Source organism: Gouania willdenowi, chromosome 2 (assembly GCF_900634775.1).
Source record: "Gouania willdenowi chromosome 2, fGouWil2.1, whole genome shotgun sequence".
Lineage (NCBI taxonomy): Eukaryota > Metazoa > Chordata > Actinopteri > Blenniiformes > Gobiesocidae > Gouania > Gouania willdenowi.
This window is the reverse complement of record NC_041045.1, coordinates 456071-471901: the sequence shown is the minus strand read 5'-3', so window position 1 is coordinate 471901 and position 15831 is coordinate 456071. Positions and strand designations below refer to the sequence as shown.

Below are 15831 nucleotides of genomic sequence, written 5' to 3'. Positions count from 1 at the left end.
GTGTGTCATGAGACTGTGTGTGTGTGTGTGTCATGTGATTCTCAGACAGTAGATGGACTCTCACAGGAGCAGATGTGGTTGTTGTCCATCCATGCATGTTTTTCTGAGTGTGTGTAGATGGAGGTTTTGTGTGTGTGTGTGAGGAAACGCTGCTGTAAAGAACAGGAAGAGACGCTCCCACCAGCTCAGGTACTTCCTGGGACATTATTTCATGTAATGTGATTGTCTTTTACTTTGAAGGGCCTGAGAAAAAAAAGCGTCGGTTTCTGTCTTTGGTTAAATTAAGTCTGAGTTTCACTGTGTGTCTCAGGTTTAAATAAGTTAATTTTATTGTGTGACTTAGATTACTGCATAACATTTTTTATTTTATTTCAATTTTACGAATGTCAGAATATTACTGTTTAATTCAGGTTAAAGTAATATAGATAGATAGATAGATAGATAGATAGATAGATAGATAAATGGGAAGATAGATCCCTTAGTATTGTCATTGTACAGCAAATTGGAATGATGTTACGACACATAAAAAAATAGAATAACATAAAAAAAAAAATAATAAATTAAAAGCACACAAATATCTAGTTAAGAAGAGGCTAAAGGCATATATATAAAAGGTCAGATACAACAGTGCTAAAGTACAACACTCCCTGAGCACTCTCAGAAGAGGAGTCACTCTGTTTTAAGATGATATCTATCTTGTTTAAGGTGGTATTGGACCCCCCACCCCCTACTCAGTTGCGGCCTGAGTGGTTCCAGACTCTACAGACCCGACGACAGAAAGTTCAGCATGGAAGAAGATACAGCGACCCTCAGGGGACCTATGAAGAACCACAGAGCGCCTACTGGGTCAGCTAACGCACATGGAAAGAGGGAAGGAGCAAGTTAAGAGAAGGTGCAGGGCAAGGAAATGTGTTAGATAAGGAGAAAGAGCGGGGTCACAAAAAGTGAGAAGTAGAGTAAGGTGCAAGGGAGCGGAAGGTGCGGGGTAGGGGAAGGTGTGGGGTAGTGAATGGTGCGGGGTAAAGGAAGGTGCGAAGCTGGAGAAGGTGCGAGGTAGTGGAAGGTGCCAGGAAGGGGACGGTGCAAGGTAGGGGAAGGTGCATCAGGTGACATGTAAGGGAAATATGGAGAGGTAAGGGTAGGTACTGGGTAAAGGAGGGGTCAGGAAAGGGGAAAGATGGTGGATAACATGAAGGAAAGGTGGGTAGTAAAGGATGGGTTGGGTGTAAGGAAAGGTGTAGGGTGAGAGATGGAATGAAGTCAGGTGGCGAATGGGGTGGAGTCATTGAAGGTCAATTAACCTGTGTATGTCCCTCAGAGGGCGGGGCTTGGGTTTGGAGCCACACACTCATACCTGAGCCTGGAGAAGCTTGGAGAGGGAACGTCTTCCTCTGTTTACAAAGGATTCAGCAGGTGAGAAGTAACTACCTGACTGGTGAAGTAATCACATGACCTCTGACTGTTTGTTCTTCTGTGGTGGAGGATCAATGGGCAGCTGGTAGCTCTGAAGGTCATCAGGACCAAAGAAGAAGAAGGGGTCCCGTTCACTGCCATCAGAGAGGGTGACCAATCAGAGCACAGCAATAGATCTCTGACCCCACCAAGTGTTGATGTTTGTGTGTGTGTGTGTTCGTAAGTGTAGCATCTCTCCTGAAGCGTCTCAAACACGCTAATGTTGTTCTCCTTCATGACATTGTTCACACTTCAGACACGTTGACCTTCGTCTTCGAGTTCATGGTGAGGTGAAGATCAGATCATTAGTACAAACATGGATTCCCATCACTGATGCTGCTGCTTCTGTCTGTAGCAAACAGATCTGTCTCAGTATCTCATCCAACACCCAGGAGGACTGAGAGCCAACAACGTGAGGGTATGTGAGTGTGTGTGTGTGTGTGTGTGTGTGTGTGAGTGTGTGTTAACTCTGTGTGTAATGTGTGTGTGTCAGATCTTCCTGTTTCAGATTCTCAGAGGTCTCTCCTACATTCACACTCGCTCCATACTTCACAGAGACCTGAAGCCTCAGAATCTTCTGCTTTCCAACCGTGGGGAGATCAAACTGGCTGACTTTGGTTTGCTATCTCACACACACACACACACACACACTGGGCACATGATATGAAACCTTTCACACACTGGTAACAGGACCTGTTTATGATCCCTTCAGGTCTGGCCCGGTCCAAGTCCGTTCCCAGTCAGAGCTTCTCCTGTGAGGTGGTGACGCTGTGGTACCGTCCGCCTGACGTCCTGCTGGGATCCACAGATTACTCCACGGCTCTGGATGTTTGGTTAGTGGGGATCATGGCGCAGACCATCCTTTAGCTGCTAATAAAGTTTTCTTACTTTAAACAGGGGGGCCGGCTGTGTGTTTGTGGAGATGCTCCAGGGGGCGCCAGCATTCCCAGGAAAGTCTGATCAGTTTGAGCAGCTGCATCTGATCTGGGAGGTCAGGGAGCTGCTGGAAGTTGTTGTTGTTGGATTTGTTGTTGTTGTGCTCAAAGCTAACAAAGGTCCTGCAGGTGATGGGAGTTCCCTCTGAAGACAGCTGGCCCGGCGTCAACCTGCTGCCCAATTACAGACCAGGTGAGGTCACCAAGCCCCGCCCTCAGGCTTAGGTGGCTTTGGTTGCGTCTAAATAGTCCCTCCTATCTCCTTTCCTATCTCCTTTCCTATCCACTGGAAGTGTTTAAGTGGCGGCCATGATAAGGAGTGTTCCAATTCTCTCTGAGCTAAGGAAAGGAGGCTCAATGCTTCCTTTATAACTTCCTTTAGCCTAGGAAAGACTGATGAATCCTTTACAAAAGGAGACCACATAATGATGACCCACAATTCATTGCAAAAACAACATTTAAAGGGACCTGGTTGTCACAGTTTTGACGGAAACTCACCATGACATAAAACAGACCTTCACCACCGTCGGATTATTACGTCACCTAGTGGGAGTGTGTCTGATTGTCAAAACAACTTTTCCCTAACTCCTTTAGGAAGTATCCTAACACCTTTGGAAAAGTGGAAAGGAGATAGGAGGGACCATTCTTTGTGCCATTTGTACGTTTTGCTTTGACAAATCCATTGTTGCCATTGTGACATCTTTGTCAGTTACCAGAGTAATGTCTCCTTCTGTTAGTTGTCATGGAAACATTTGTCAGATGGTGTAGAAATGTTGTGTTGGTTGTGATGGTGACGTATCTCTGCCTGTTGCTGTGGTCACCGCTCCGTTTGTCCCCTCAGAATTGTTTGGTTCCTACCAGCCGATGCCGCTGCGGTCGGTCTGGAACCGGTGAGTCCCCTGAAGTGTTAACACTAGCTGTGTTTCCATTACTCGTGGAAATTCAATAAAAATTGGTCACGGAAACACCTGAATTTTGAAAAAACACTTGAATATCCCTAGAAAGTTTTTACGCTTTAATGAGGAGGTTTTTGATATTGAAATGTGTCGCAAAAGCGCCATGGAAACACTTTTTATGCAAATACACGTCACAGAACGTGACGTACCTGGTCACATGACCACTTCTCTCTGGGTAAACATTGCGCGGTATGTGTGGACAGAAGAGGAGACCCAGACATTTCTTAGCGTTACAGTTCATAATTATTAGTGCCACATTAGACGTGAAACAACAAAGAAATACGGAATGTTCTAAGGAGGTTTGGAGCGTTCATCTTTCTGCACAGAAGTCTCACGAGATGAGATTTCACGTGAGTTACGAAGCTCCTAAACAACCTTAAATGAAAACACGTTCAAAGCATAATCATACTTTGTCGACATTTAGAAATATCGCTCTTATTTTGCGTAAATCTGTAATGGAAACCCAGCTCCTGATAATTAATATTTTTTTGTTAATGCTGATTTAGATGTTAATGCTAACGTGATGCTAACATTGGTCTACTCCATGAGGTTGGCCCAGGTGTCCCTAAGGACTGAGGAGCTGGTCCAGAGTCTGCTGAAGGTGTTTCCAGCTCAACGGATCTCGGCTCAGGACGCTTTACAGCATTCCTACTTTAGCACGCTTCCTGCGCCCGTCATGCATCTCAGCGACAGTAAGCAGCCTGATAGCATGACACACTGCTAACGTTAGCATGTCTGAGTTCTGACTGTGCCTGTTTTCAGATGTATCTATCTTCAGAGTTCCTGGAATACGTTTGGAGACTGAAGTTCATCACAAGTTTCTCTCAGAGTTTAGTGCGCGACACCGCTGAGGCTACATGCTAATGTCTGCTAACCACTAAGTCAAAAACCTTCTCATATCTGAGGTTAAACCATGTGAGGAGAACAAAATGGAATTTGCAATGCAATGTAACTGTATTAGTTTTTCCTAAAGTAAAACCCAAACTATAGTTACGTAAACTCAAACCTAAGTTAAAAAATAAACTCTAACCTTAACTCTTACTTGTTGTTTCTAACCAAAGACATGAACTACATCTATGTTTTTCACTTGTTCACATTCTGAACAGATAGTAATGTTTAGGAAGATTAAATTAGTTTGAAGAAAATAAAAGCACTAAAAGAAGTTTTGATGTTTTGATCCACAAAGTGTTTGATGTTTTCTCATTTGTTTTTCTTTTGATCTTCAACTCTATCTTTGTTCTTGTTTGTTCATTTACAAATTTACATCCTTGTTTTCAACTTCAAAACAAGACACTTGCTCAAATCTTTGTTGTCTACGTCGTATGCTAATGTGTCTTTTTGGAAAACACGATGAAAGATGTGACGAGTTTGTGTTTCTCTGATTGTATTTTTGTGTGTTTAATGAAAGCTAATAAATTCAGGTCATCATTAATGAATAATCGGCAGCTGTAGGAAAGCCCTGTTATATAAGTGTTTAGTTTCACTTTCAGTTATGTTGTTACTAGCCCTTTAAGGGGAACATATTTTGGCAGAGTTCTTCCTGCTGCATGCATGAGCAGAGTGTGTTGCATGTTGACCAGCTGCAGTGCTGCATGTGTGTGTTTCTCTCCTGTTCCATGGAAGATGTGTGTACATGAGAAATGTAAGTAATGGCTGATTCATGTTATAACTCATGACAATGCATCTTGGAGGATATTTGTGTTTGCATGTTAGCTGCTTTGTGATAGTTGCTAACTCATGCATCCTGGTTATGTTAGCTATACTTTCCTTACATTGCTGTTAGCTTGCATTGAAGAGGGTTAATTTCTGATTTATGCTATTATTTCTCTTGCTAATTGCTTATGTTGATTATTGCCACCCATGGTCATTATATTTGCATTATATGATTGTTTGCTTTTGAGTTAAGTGCTTTTATGATGCTTTGTGTGTGTTAATACTTATGCAGCTTTATTCATATATGTGTTAAATTACTGATATGCTTTATACTGCTGCATTGTGTTTACAGAACCACGTTCTTCCAATTAAAGCCTTTATAAATCCAGAACTGCCTCCGTGACTCTCTAACCGGAGTCACACTCCCATAGTGTCGCCAGCTCTATTCCGCGCACCCTGTAGAGGCCCCGAACCTCTTTTACATTGGTCCTTCGAGCCGGATAGAGCCCCTCCACGACGCTATGGAACCAACAGAGCATGATGTCACGCCAGCATACCAGAACACCACAGTGAGACATGTTCGTTCCCAGAGAGAGCGACATCTACCTCGCCATCTAAGCGACTTCATGGTGGGCTATGAACCTCAACACTCAGATGAACCTCCAAAGGATCTAACCCCTCCCTTCCTGCGGGCTAGCGATTCGAGGGCCACATCTGTGAGGAGCAAGCACGCACACAAGTCACACTCGTTAGGACACCAACATAGTGAGTCACGGGCCCCATCTCAAATCAGTGTTATGTCACGGCGCTCGGCTACAAGGTCCATCTCTGAGGCGGGTCTACGTTCCCATCCGGGCTCCTACCAGTCATCTGCAGGTGTACACCCCCCACATGCTCTGTCACCAGTCCAGGAAGCCATACTGCAGGAGGGTATCCACCGCCTGGAGCTCGAGGAGTTACAGTGCCAGATCATCGAGGACAGTAATGCTGACCTGGAGTGTCAACGCCTAAACACTAAAGCCAGGGAAGCACAACGCCTACAGCAGGAGGCACAAGAGGCACGTGAAGCTATCGCCAAACGTCTCGATAGGCAAAGACAACTCAAGAAGAAGGAGAAAGAGCTTCAGGTAGCCAAGCTGGTAACCTCACTGCTTCAAGAGCCAGAGAGAGAAGGGACATATAGCAGTGCTGCATCACCAAAGAGCTGTTTCTCTTTACCATCAAGCTCACAGCCCTGTAGAACCGAAAGACCCGAGCACAAAGCTACCATGCCCAAGTCTTCACATGTGGGACACTCACTCCAGCTGCCTCCCTTCGAGTCTCCTCCTACATCACAGAACCAGCAGCCTTCATCAACTCAACCGGTGATCCAACACTCTTGGGTTCAAAGCACTGTCATTCCTCCTACAATGCACCCGCTACCACAGGTGGCCCTTTCAGCTGCACCCTCTGCATCATTGCACCCAACTACCACCCTGCCTGCTCACATCGAGGCCCCTGTAACGTCACACCAAGCCTCGGTAATTACTGCTGGTATTCAAGGCACTCGACATTCTGCTGCAGGACCCCCGGTAGAACCGTGTTTGACGCCTAGTGCTGGTCCCCTATACCAGCACATGAACCCTGCCGCACATTTTAAGGTCCCAGTTCCGCCTTCATGCACACCGGGCATCCAGGTTTTGAGACATTGATCACCTCTCCTTATGGTATTCCCCAGCCAATACTGCCAGTATTCGAACGGGACCGCGAGAGTGACTTTGCCCTTCTCAAGATGGCCCTGGATAATCTGATGGGCAGTCATGGACACCTGAATGAACAATATAAGTACCAAGTGCTTCTTGGCCACTTGAAGCTACCCAGTGCTTTACACCTAGCTAAGGCATATATGTACGACACACAACCCTACACTGCTGCACTACAGGCATTGCAAGATAAGTACGGCCAACCAAGGCAGCTCGTCCAGTCAGAGCTAGGTGCTATACTCAACTCGCCTGCTATCAAGTTCAGTGACTCTGAGGCTTTTGACTCATTTGCCCTCTCCATCCAGTGTCTTGTGGGCATGCTTGGGACACTTGAAGGACCAAATGGTTTTGAGTTGAGGTGTGGATCTCACGTGGATCGCCTTTTGAGTAAAATGCCCCCATCCTTCAGAGACAGTTTTATCGAGTATTGTCTGAACCGTGGAATCCTTCGAACAGGGTTCGATATAACCTACACATTGCCAGACCTGGCAGCCTGGCTTCAGATGAAGTCACAAGCTAAGCGTCTCTCCAGTCGAGCTGCAGCACTCTACCAGCACGAGACAACTAAACCGGTCAAGAAGGACATTATCCCCCACCATAAGGAGAAGACCACAACTATCTTTTTTAATGCTGGAGAGCCCCCTAGTGTATCAGAAATTGCTCGTTCGAAAGCCACCTTCAAGTCCAAGCCATATTGTCCTCACTGTGAGAACAAAGACCACTTCTTAAGTAGCTGTGAGAACTTCAAGAAGCTGTCCACCAGTGAAATCGTGAAATGGATCAGAGATGGAAACCGGTGCTTCAAGTGTGGTCGTAATCATGCTGCACAAGACTGTAACTTGAAGCGCCCCTGCAAAACATGCAAAGAACTGCACCTGACCATTCTGCATGACTCCATCCAGCAGATCCAAACCAACGTCAATATGATAACCACACCAACAGCAAGGATCTATCTCGATCGACCCAACCGATCACAACATGTGATGTTAAAGGTTGTCAAAGTTATCCTAAGGAATGGTGACCGAGCTTTAGAGACCTATGCTGTCCTAGACGACGGCTCAGAAAGAAGTATCATTCTCCCTCAAGCAGTGCGGCAACTAAACCTTTGTGGACAACCAGAGACACTTTACTTACAGACAATCCATCAGAATGTTGGAAAGCTCCAGGGCAGTTCTGTCTCCTTTGACCTTTCTCCAACGTGCATGCCCTCCAAGAAGTACCGGATCCACCAGGCCTTCACTGCCGAAGGTCTGAACCTTGCCGAACACTCTTACCCAGTAGCTGCACTACAGCAAAGGTACAAGCACCTCAGCGGTTTGCCCCTACAGCCGATTGACCGCATTCACCCACTGCTCCTGATAGGTTCAGATATGCCACACCTCCTAGTCCCCATTCAGCCAGTCCGTGCAGGTCCACCAGGTGATCCTATTGGTGTCTGTACCCAACTAGGTTGGTCACTCCAGGGTCCTAACAGCCTAGTCCAGCCTACATCAACCTCACAATGTTTCCGCATCTCCACTGTTTCTCCTGCTACCAAGCTCTTCATGAATGTTGGGCAAGTTGACGCATTCCCTTATAGTAGCGAGAAAGCAGTCACCCGCTCCAAGCAGGATCAGAAAGCGATGGCCATGCTCCAAACATCCACCACCAGAGTCAAGGTTGATGGTGTACAGCAACAAGATACCCCCTTGCTGAGGCAAGTTAATGTTACACTGATTCAAGGGACAAAGGACGCCGTGCTACCCTGTCTTCATTGCATAGAGGGCAGGCTTGCCAAGGACCCAGAGAGGAGGGCAGAAGTTTACTGCAACGAGATCCAGAACCTGACTGAGCCTGATAGCTGGAGATATGTGAGCTCTACAGCCAACCCGGCAGATGATATCACTCGAGGTTTGACCCTACCTGAGCTGGCAAATCTGCATCGATGGCATCAAGGTCCAGGATTTCTTCACTTACTGGAGGACCATTGGCCCACCATACCTTCTGCTGATCCTGAGTCCGATGACAATAAGATAAAGAAGTCCGCTGTGGTTGCCAATGTGATCATCCTCCCTGGTAACCAGCTCCCATGGAAAGAGCTCATAGAAGCCACAGCCAGGTACCTTCACGGGGCGGCCGACCCGCAAACCACAAATCTGCATTGTAAAGCATCTGACTACCTCGCCGCTGAGACAGCTCTTCTCATCAAGGCCCAGTCAGAATCATTCCTCTACCACAAGCCATTTATAGCTCTACTGACCTCCTTGGAACACGTCGCTGGAAACATAGTCAGGTGCTGGCAGATCACTTTTGGTCTACCTTCATCCGCCACTACTTGCCAGGTCTACAAGAGAGACAGAAGTGGAGGAAAGATGGCGAGGGGCTTTCAGCCGGTAAGGTGGTCCTCATTGTTGACCCGCGGCTTCCTCGAGCACTCTGGCCAGTTGGGAAGGTCACACAGACGTATCCTGGAGCTGACAATCGTATCCGTACTGTGGCTGTGCAGGTGAAAGATAAAACATACGTGCGCCCTGTGTCCAGACTGGTGCTGCTCCCGAATCTCCCAGATGCGGAGGAACCTTAACATGCTTTCCTGTTTATGTTCAAAAGGTCTAAAGTAGACTTTTGGGGGCGGCTGTGTAGGAAAGCCCTGTTATATAAGTGTTTAGTTTCACTTTCAGTTATGTTGTTACTAGCCCTTTAAGGGGAACATATTTTGGCAGAGTTCTTCCTGCTGCATGCATGAGCAGAGTGTGTTGCATGTTGACCAGCTGCAGTGCTGCATGTGTGTGTTTCTCTCCTGTTCCATGGAAGATGTGTGTACATGAGAAATGTAAGTAATGGCTGATTCATGTTATAACTCATGACAATGCATCTTGGAGGATATTTGTGTTTGCATGTTAGCTGCTTTGTGATAGTTGCTAACTCATGCATCCTGGTTATGTTAGCTATACTTTCCTTACATTGCTGTTAGCTTGCATTGAAGAGGGTTAATTTCTGATTTATGCTATTATTTCTCTTGCTAATTGCTTATGTTGATTATTGCCACCCATGGTCATTATATTTGCATTATATGATTGTTTGCTTTTGAGTTAAGTGCTTTTATGATGCTTTGTGTGTGTTAATACTTATGCAGCTTTATTCATATATGTGTTAAATTACTGATATGCTTTATACTGCTGCATTGTGTTTACAGAACCACGTTCTTCCAATTAAAGCCTTTATAAATCCAGAACTGCCTCCGTGACTCTCTAACCGGAGTCACACTCCCATAGTGTCGCCAGCTCTATTCCGCGCACCCTGTAGAGGCCCCGAACCTCTTTTACAGCAGCCTTTGATTTTCTCTCTGAAGAGTTTTGTTGATTTTTGTTATTTTTCCTCAAAAAAAACTTTTACCAATATTACTGAAGTTTTAGAGGTCGGCGAACATTCAAATTAATACAGTTTAAAATTTAGTGAGCAACTATAAAATTAACTTTAAAATGATTATTTTTTGTTAATAAAGGAGGTAAACTCTCACTGTTGTTTTATACCTTGGTTACATAAACCTGACTGTCCTCACAAGGGGCATTAAAACTAGGTGTGTGTGTGTGTGTGTTAGGGTGCATCAAACCACACATAAACTGTTTTAATGTTTAATATCTTTCTGTCTCAAATCTAAATTTGTTCCAAATAAGGAAAACCAGGCCAGATATGAACTATTTCTGTCATTGTTTCTGGTCCATCAAGCCAGTGAAAAAACACAATAACAGAAAATATACACTAGTGTGTGTGTGTGTGTGTAATATTCCTTCCATTATGAAGCCCCACCCTTTTTACTTGAAGCCACCAATCAGAAGACACAATAAAGCTGTGAACAGAGTCACATGATCCCAAAGAAATGCTAGTTACTTGTTAAAAACCCCAAATTTGTGAAAGAGACAAAGGGATGATGGTTTTACTGACTTAAAGGAACTGATGTTCTCCGTCTGTTTCTGCCCTCAGGACGTTCAGACTGGTTCTAGTTTTCTGTCTTTTCTGTCTGAGCTGGTCCTGGAGTTGGAACTGTTGTCCTGTCCAGGTTCTGTTTTTGAAGGATCTTTATGTTGAGTGAAGGGCGATCACTCAGCGTTGGCACCGCTGCCTTTGCTCTGATGCTGCTCTTACCACTAGCTACTACTCAGTCCAAGGACCGGGTTACCGATCACGGACGGTGCCAGCCCATCTCCATCCCGCTCTGCCTGGATGTGGCCTACAACATGACAATGCTGCCCACCCTCCTGGGTCACAGTTCCCAGGAGGAGGCGGGGCTGGAGGTGCAGCAGTTTTTCCCTCTGGTCAAAGTGCGATGCTCTGAGGAGCTGCGCTTCTTTCTCTGCTCTCTGTACGCTCCAGTGTGCACCATTCTTGACCGACCCGTCCCACCTTGCCGATCCCTGTGCCAGCGAGCAAGGCGAGGTTGTGTGGCTCTGATGAACCGCTTCGGGTTTCCCTGGCCGGAGAGACTGCGCTGTGAGAAGTTCCCGGTGCTCGGAGCAGGAGAGATTTGCATCAGCCCTCCGCCTGTCCTCCAGACACCAGGTACCCAGATCCATCAGACCTTCTCATGTCCTGGACACCTTCAGGTACCATCCTACCTGAACTACAGACTCCTGGGAGTGCAGCATTGTGGCGCTCCCTGTGAACCGGATCGGCCAGATGGCTTGATGTACTTCAGCCAGGAGGAGTTGACGTTCAGTCGGCTCTGGTTAGGTTCTTGGTCATTCCTCTGCTTCCTCAGCTCCTTTTTTACCGTCCTCACCTTCCTGTTGGATCAAAGTCGGTTTCAGTACCCTGACAAACCCATCGCCTTCATGTCCGGCTGCTACTCACTGGTGGCAGCGGTGTACGGCACAGGCTTCCTGCTTGGGGACAGCGTGGTGTGTGTGGATAAGTTTAAGGAGGACGGTTACAGGATGGTGGTTCAGGGCACCGGCTCCGAGGCCTGCACCGCCCTCTCTGTGGTGCTGTACTTCTTCAGCATGGCCGGCTCAATGTGGTGGGTGGTCCTGTCGCTGGCCTGGTTCCTGTCCGCCCGGCTGAAGTGGGCTCACGAGGCCGTAGAAGCTCAGTCTCACTGCTTCCATCTGTTGGCGTGGGCAGTGCCAGCGCTGCAGACAAGCAGCGCGCTGGCATCGGGGCGGGTGGAGGGCGATATGATGACTGGATTCTGCCATGTGGGCGTAAATGACGTTGACGCTCTGCAGGCCTATGTGCTGCTGCCGCTGCTCAGCTGCATGTTGATCAGCACCGTGCTGCTCACAGCGTGTTTGGCGTCTCTGTTGAGAATTCGTACCATCATGAAGTCTGCCGGCAGCTCCACGTCGACGCTGGAGAAGTTGATGGTGAAACTGTGCGTACTTGGCGTCCTGCGCTCGTTGCCGGCCGGGCTAGTGGCGGCGTGCTGCCTCTATGAACGAGTGTTGCGGTGGAAATGGGAGCAGAGCTGGTTTCTACAGACCTGCAGACGCTTGGCTTCGTCGTGTCCGACGGAGAACTTCACGCCAGCGACTCCAGACTTCAAGGTGTTGTTGCTGAAGCACACGATGGTTCTGACGGAGGGGGCGGTGTTGGTGTTCTGGGCGTGTTCTGAGAAGACGCTGCAGTCCTGGAACTGCATCTGTAAAAGGCTGAGGACGGGCAGCAGAGACGATGAGCTGTGACGGTAAAGAAACAGTTTATTTCTTCACCAGCAGGTGGAGACACATCCCACACCACGACATGTTAATAAGGCACTTTATAAGTCAAGTATGAATATTTGACTAGTTATGAATACGAGTTAATATCCCAAGTAGCTTTTTGATGCTGAATGTTTAAAAAGAAATAAACTTAATATTCATCGAATAGAAAAACTCTGCAGAGGGAATAAAACTAATTTCCACTGCTTGGAAATACTGACACAGTTAAAACTGTAATCCATCATAAATGACATTAAATCAAAACAATATGACAATTTAAACTAAAATTGTTTATTTTGAATATTGACATTAAAAATAGTATTGTTCTTGCTCAGAAGATGATCTGAATAATACATGGTTGACTATAGGGCTGGGCGTTATCAACCAATAATCATATATTGATATTTGTCCTTAAATAATCAATTAATGATACATAACTTTGGGTTTTTTCCTGAATAAAGTTTTACCATAAATATAAAATGCCTCACAGACACTTTGATCAATAATTAGCTGCACAATTAATGCTTTATCTCTCTAGCAGACAGCACGTGTGAGTGAGTGAGTCATCATGACTATTTCAGTTTCAGTCGACATTATATATATACAATTTATTTATAACGGGTTTTGATTGGATACCTTTGCATATACTCCATACCTTAAATAAATGCATTTTGTGTCAAACATTATACAGTTTAACTTTTGTTTGTGAATAAAAGTGTGAATAAATTTAGTTTTTTCGTCCACAACGAGATGATTTCAGTCATCTCGTTTTCATCACCAAAATTAACACATTTTTTATTCATTTTGAGTGTTTTAGTTGTTTATTTAAATAAATGATTGTCTTTGGTAACAAGGAAAAGAGGACTGCTGTCAGCAAGTATCTGAGTCTGGATCTTTAGAAGATAAAGACCAAGTCAAAAACCTTGGTGTTCTGATTGACTCAGATCTGACATTCAGCATCAGATCAAATCTATCACAAAAACATCTTCTACCACCTAAAGAACATCTCCAGAGTGAAAGGTTTAATGACTCAGAAAGATCAGGAGAAACTGGTCCATGCTTTTATCTCCAGCAGACTGGACTATTGTAATGGTCTTCATCAAACATCTACAGCTGGTTCAGAACGCTGCAGCTCAGGTCTGAACCAGAACAAAGAGGTCAGAACACATTACACTGGCTCCCAGTCAGCCTCAGAGGAGACTGTAAAGTTGTGCTGCTGGTTATAAATGTGTGAATGGGTTTGGTCCAGAATACATCAGTGAGATGTTAGTCAGGTATGAACCCAGCAGGTCTCTGAGATCTATGGACACAGGTCAGATAGTGGAGCCCAGAGCTCACAGTAAGATTTATGGTCATGTTGTTGATGTAACGTGTTTGTTGATGATTTTAAATGTTTTGTTGCCTACTTTAATGTTCTTATTGATATTAATATTAGGCTAATGCTAGATAAATGTTAATGGTAATGTTAGGCTAATGTCAATGCTAAGCTAATGTTAGGCTAATGCTAGATTAATACTAATGTTAAGCTAATGTTAGGCTAATGCTAATGCTAGGCTAATGCTAATCTAATGCAGTGCAATGCGGGACAGCACCTCCTTCCTCACTTTGCAAATCTTCTGGTTGGAATTCTCTTATAACGTTGTGTAAATGTTGTGTAGATCATCTCATGTGTTCTTTCTTGTGTACAGACACAGTGAGGTCATCGATCAATGGATGTGTGACTCCAGTCTGGTGTTTACAGCTCTCTCATTGTCCCTTTAGAGGAACAGGTTCATTAGTGGCTTTTCATGTCTTCAGGCTGGAGATGCTGTTGGACTCCAGGACCTTTGAGATGTGAGTGAGAACCAGTGGCGGATGCTTTAAGACTACAAGGGAACCTCAGCTTCCCCTAAAATCAGTGGTCAAATATGTAGTGTTGTGTGTACATTTCATTGACTAAATATATGACAGAACACATGTATGTTTAGTTCAGAATCAGCTTCTTATAACAGGAAACTGACAGTGACAGCGTGACGTTCTTCATTCATTACCGCAGCGTCACAGTGTTAATAAACAGTGGTGAAGTTCAGCTTCAATTGACTTCAATGGGAGAGGATTTAGGGGTTGATCCACTGCAGTCAAACTAGACGCTCATTGGATAAATGCTCGGTTATGACGCACTTAGTCCCGCCCATCGGACGCCTGGCTTCACAGGAGGTCTATGGAGCAGTGGGCTGGATCTGTCTGTTCCGGACGCTGGAATAATGGATGATGATTGGATGATCTGTCTCAGGCTAATTCAATTTTGATTGACAGCGAAATGAGCCAATCAGAGAGTATGACGTTGTAAGCACACAGGCGGGTTTTTCAAATATTTCAGTCCGTTGCTCTGTGTTGACACGGAGACTTTGCTGATCCTCTCATAGCGAATCAACTTCTGACAAACCTAGTGTCTGTTTTTGGTGTTTGTGGAGACTGTTACTGCTTGTGTTGTGAGACTTTTGACCAAACACTCACACTCCAGCGCGCAGCAGCTACGCGCGTGCGTGCGTGCGTGATAATCTACAAATAGTTGTTGACAACAAAATGTGAATTCTACTAGAATTCACATTTAAATAAACAGATACATTTTCTGAAGTAGGCAGAAAATGAGCTTCCCCTGCATGAAAGACCAGCAGCCGCCACTGGTGAGAACACAGCTCAGGATAGACTGTAACACTCTGTATTCATACCCAATAATACCACCAATGTTAATGTGTTCTGAAACTTTATTGGGGAAATGTGACATGAATGGGCAAATGGCGTGTTATGTTCAATTACAATAGTAATTGATAATGAATTACAATTATGGTGAAATTAAAATTGTAAAAAGCTGTTGCTGTCAGTTAATCTTAATTAACTAACCCTAATTAACAGAAACAGTTTTTAACTGGTTTACCTCTTGTGTTACACTTGGATTCATGCTGCTCTGGATTCTATTGATTCTTTTTTAATATACTGTATATACTGTACATGCTCCACTGAGGGATGGCGTTAGATTTCATAGCTATGCTGATGATACACATTTGTACGTTGCCATGTTTCAGGATGACACACGACGATAGCCTTTGAGTTATCAAAATTAATTCATTTATAATGACCTGATTTGAATTGGTTTTCCTGCAGTGTTTCTTCTATAGAGCTGCGTTAGACTGCCACACACATTTCTATGTTATCTATGCTTCTAACTGTCTATCTTAACTGGGCCATGGGTGGTGACAGGGTGATATTGGGTGTTTTATTTACTCTTTCATTTCTATTGGCACTTTGGGTTGATTTTTAGGTATGATTGAAAAGTGCTAAATGAAGGATGTTTTGATTGATTAATTGTTCTTTGCCATGTAGCGACGCTGTGATGTAACACCTAGATCAGTGGACGCCATGTTGGCGTTTCCTGAAC

The 15831-nt window shown here is 45.0% G+C and overlaps 3 protein-coding genes across 5 annotated transcripts; all 3 read left to right on the top strand.

Moving 5' to 3' along the window:
* On the top strand, window positions 1-4796 carry LOC114478710 (cyclin-dependent kinase 15-like). 2 transcript variants are annotated; one of them, XM_028471882.1, is made up of 13 exons: window positions 1-189; window positions 706-846; window positions 1319-1413; window positions 1483-1562; window positions 1643-1737; window positions 1808-1870; window positions 1946-2069; window positions 2165-2285; window positions 2350-2443; window positions 2517-2580; window positions 3229-3277; window positions 3893-4035; window positions 4106-4796. In XM_028471882.1, exons 1-13 carry the CDS (start codon window positions 118-120, stop codon window positions 4192-4194), a joined length of 1230 nt encoding a protein of 409 aa, XP_028327683.1. In that variant the 5' UTR covers window positions 1-117; the 3' UTR covers window positions 4195-4796. The 2 variants fall into 2 exon arrangements, with proteins under 2 accessions (XP_028327683.1, XP_028327693.1); XM_028471892.1 differs by lacking the exon at window positions 4106-4796 and having other exon boundaries at window positions 3903-4034.
* Window positions 4797-4824: 28 nt separating this feature from the next.
* LOC114478642 (uncharacterized) lies at window positions 4825-10017 on the top strand. Of its 2 annotated transcripts, none has more exons than XR_003675884.1 (2): window positions 4825-9550; window positions 9914-10017. XR_003675884.1 is itself a non-coding variant. In XM_028471843.1 (2 exons), the coding sequence occupies exon 2, from the start codon at window positions 6654-6656 to the stop codon at window positions 9225-9227; it is 2574 nt and encodes an 857-aa protein (XP_028327644.1). In that variant the 5' UTR covers window positions 4828-4985; window positions 5349-6653; the 3' UTR covers window positions 9228-10013. The 2 variants fall into 2 exon arrangements, 1 of the variants encoding a protein (XP_028327644.1); XM_028471843.1 differs by having other exon boundaries at window positions 4828-4985; window positions 5349-10013.
* Window positions 10018-10799: 782 nt separating this feature from the next.
* Window positions 10800-12398, top strand: LOC114478930 (frizzled-7-like). Its single transcript, XM_028472293.1, has one exon. It carries the CDS (start codon window positions 10800-10802, stop codon window positions 12396-12398), a length of 1599 nt encoding a protein of 532 aa, XP_028328094.1.
* The last annotated feature ends 3433 nt before the right edge of the window (window positions 12399-15831 follow it).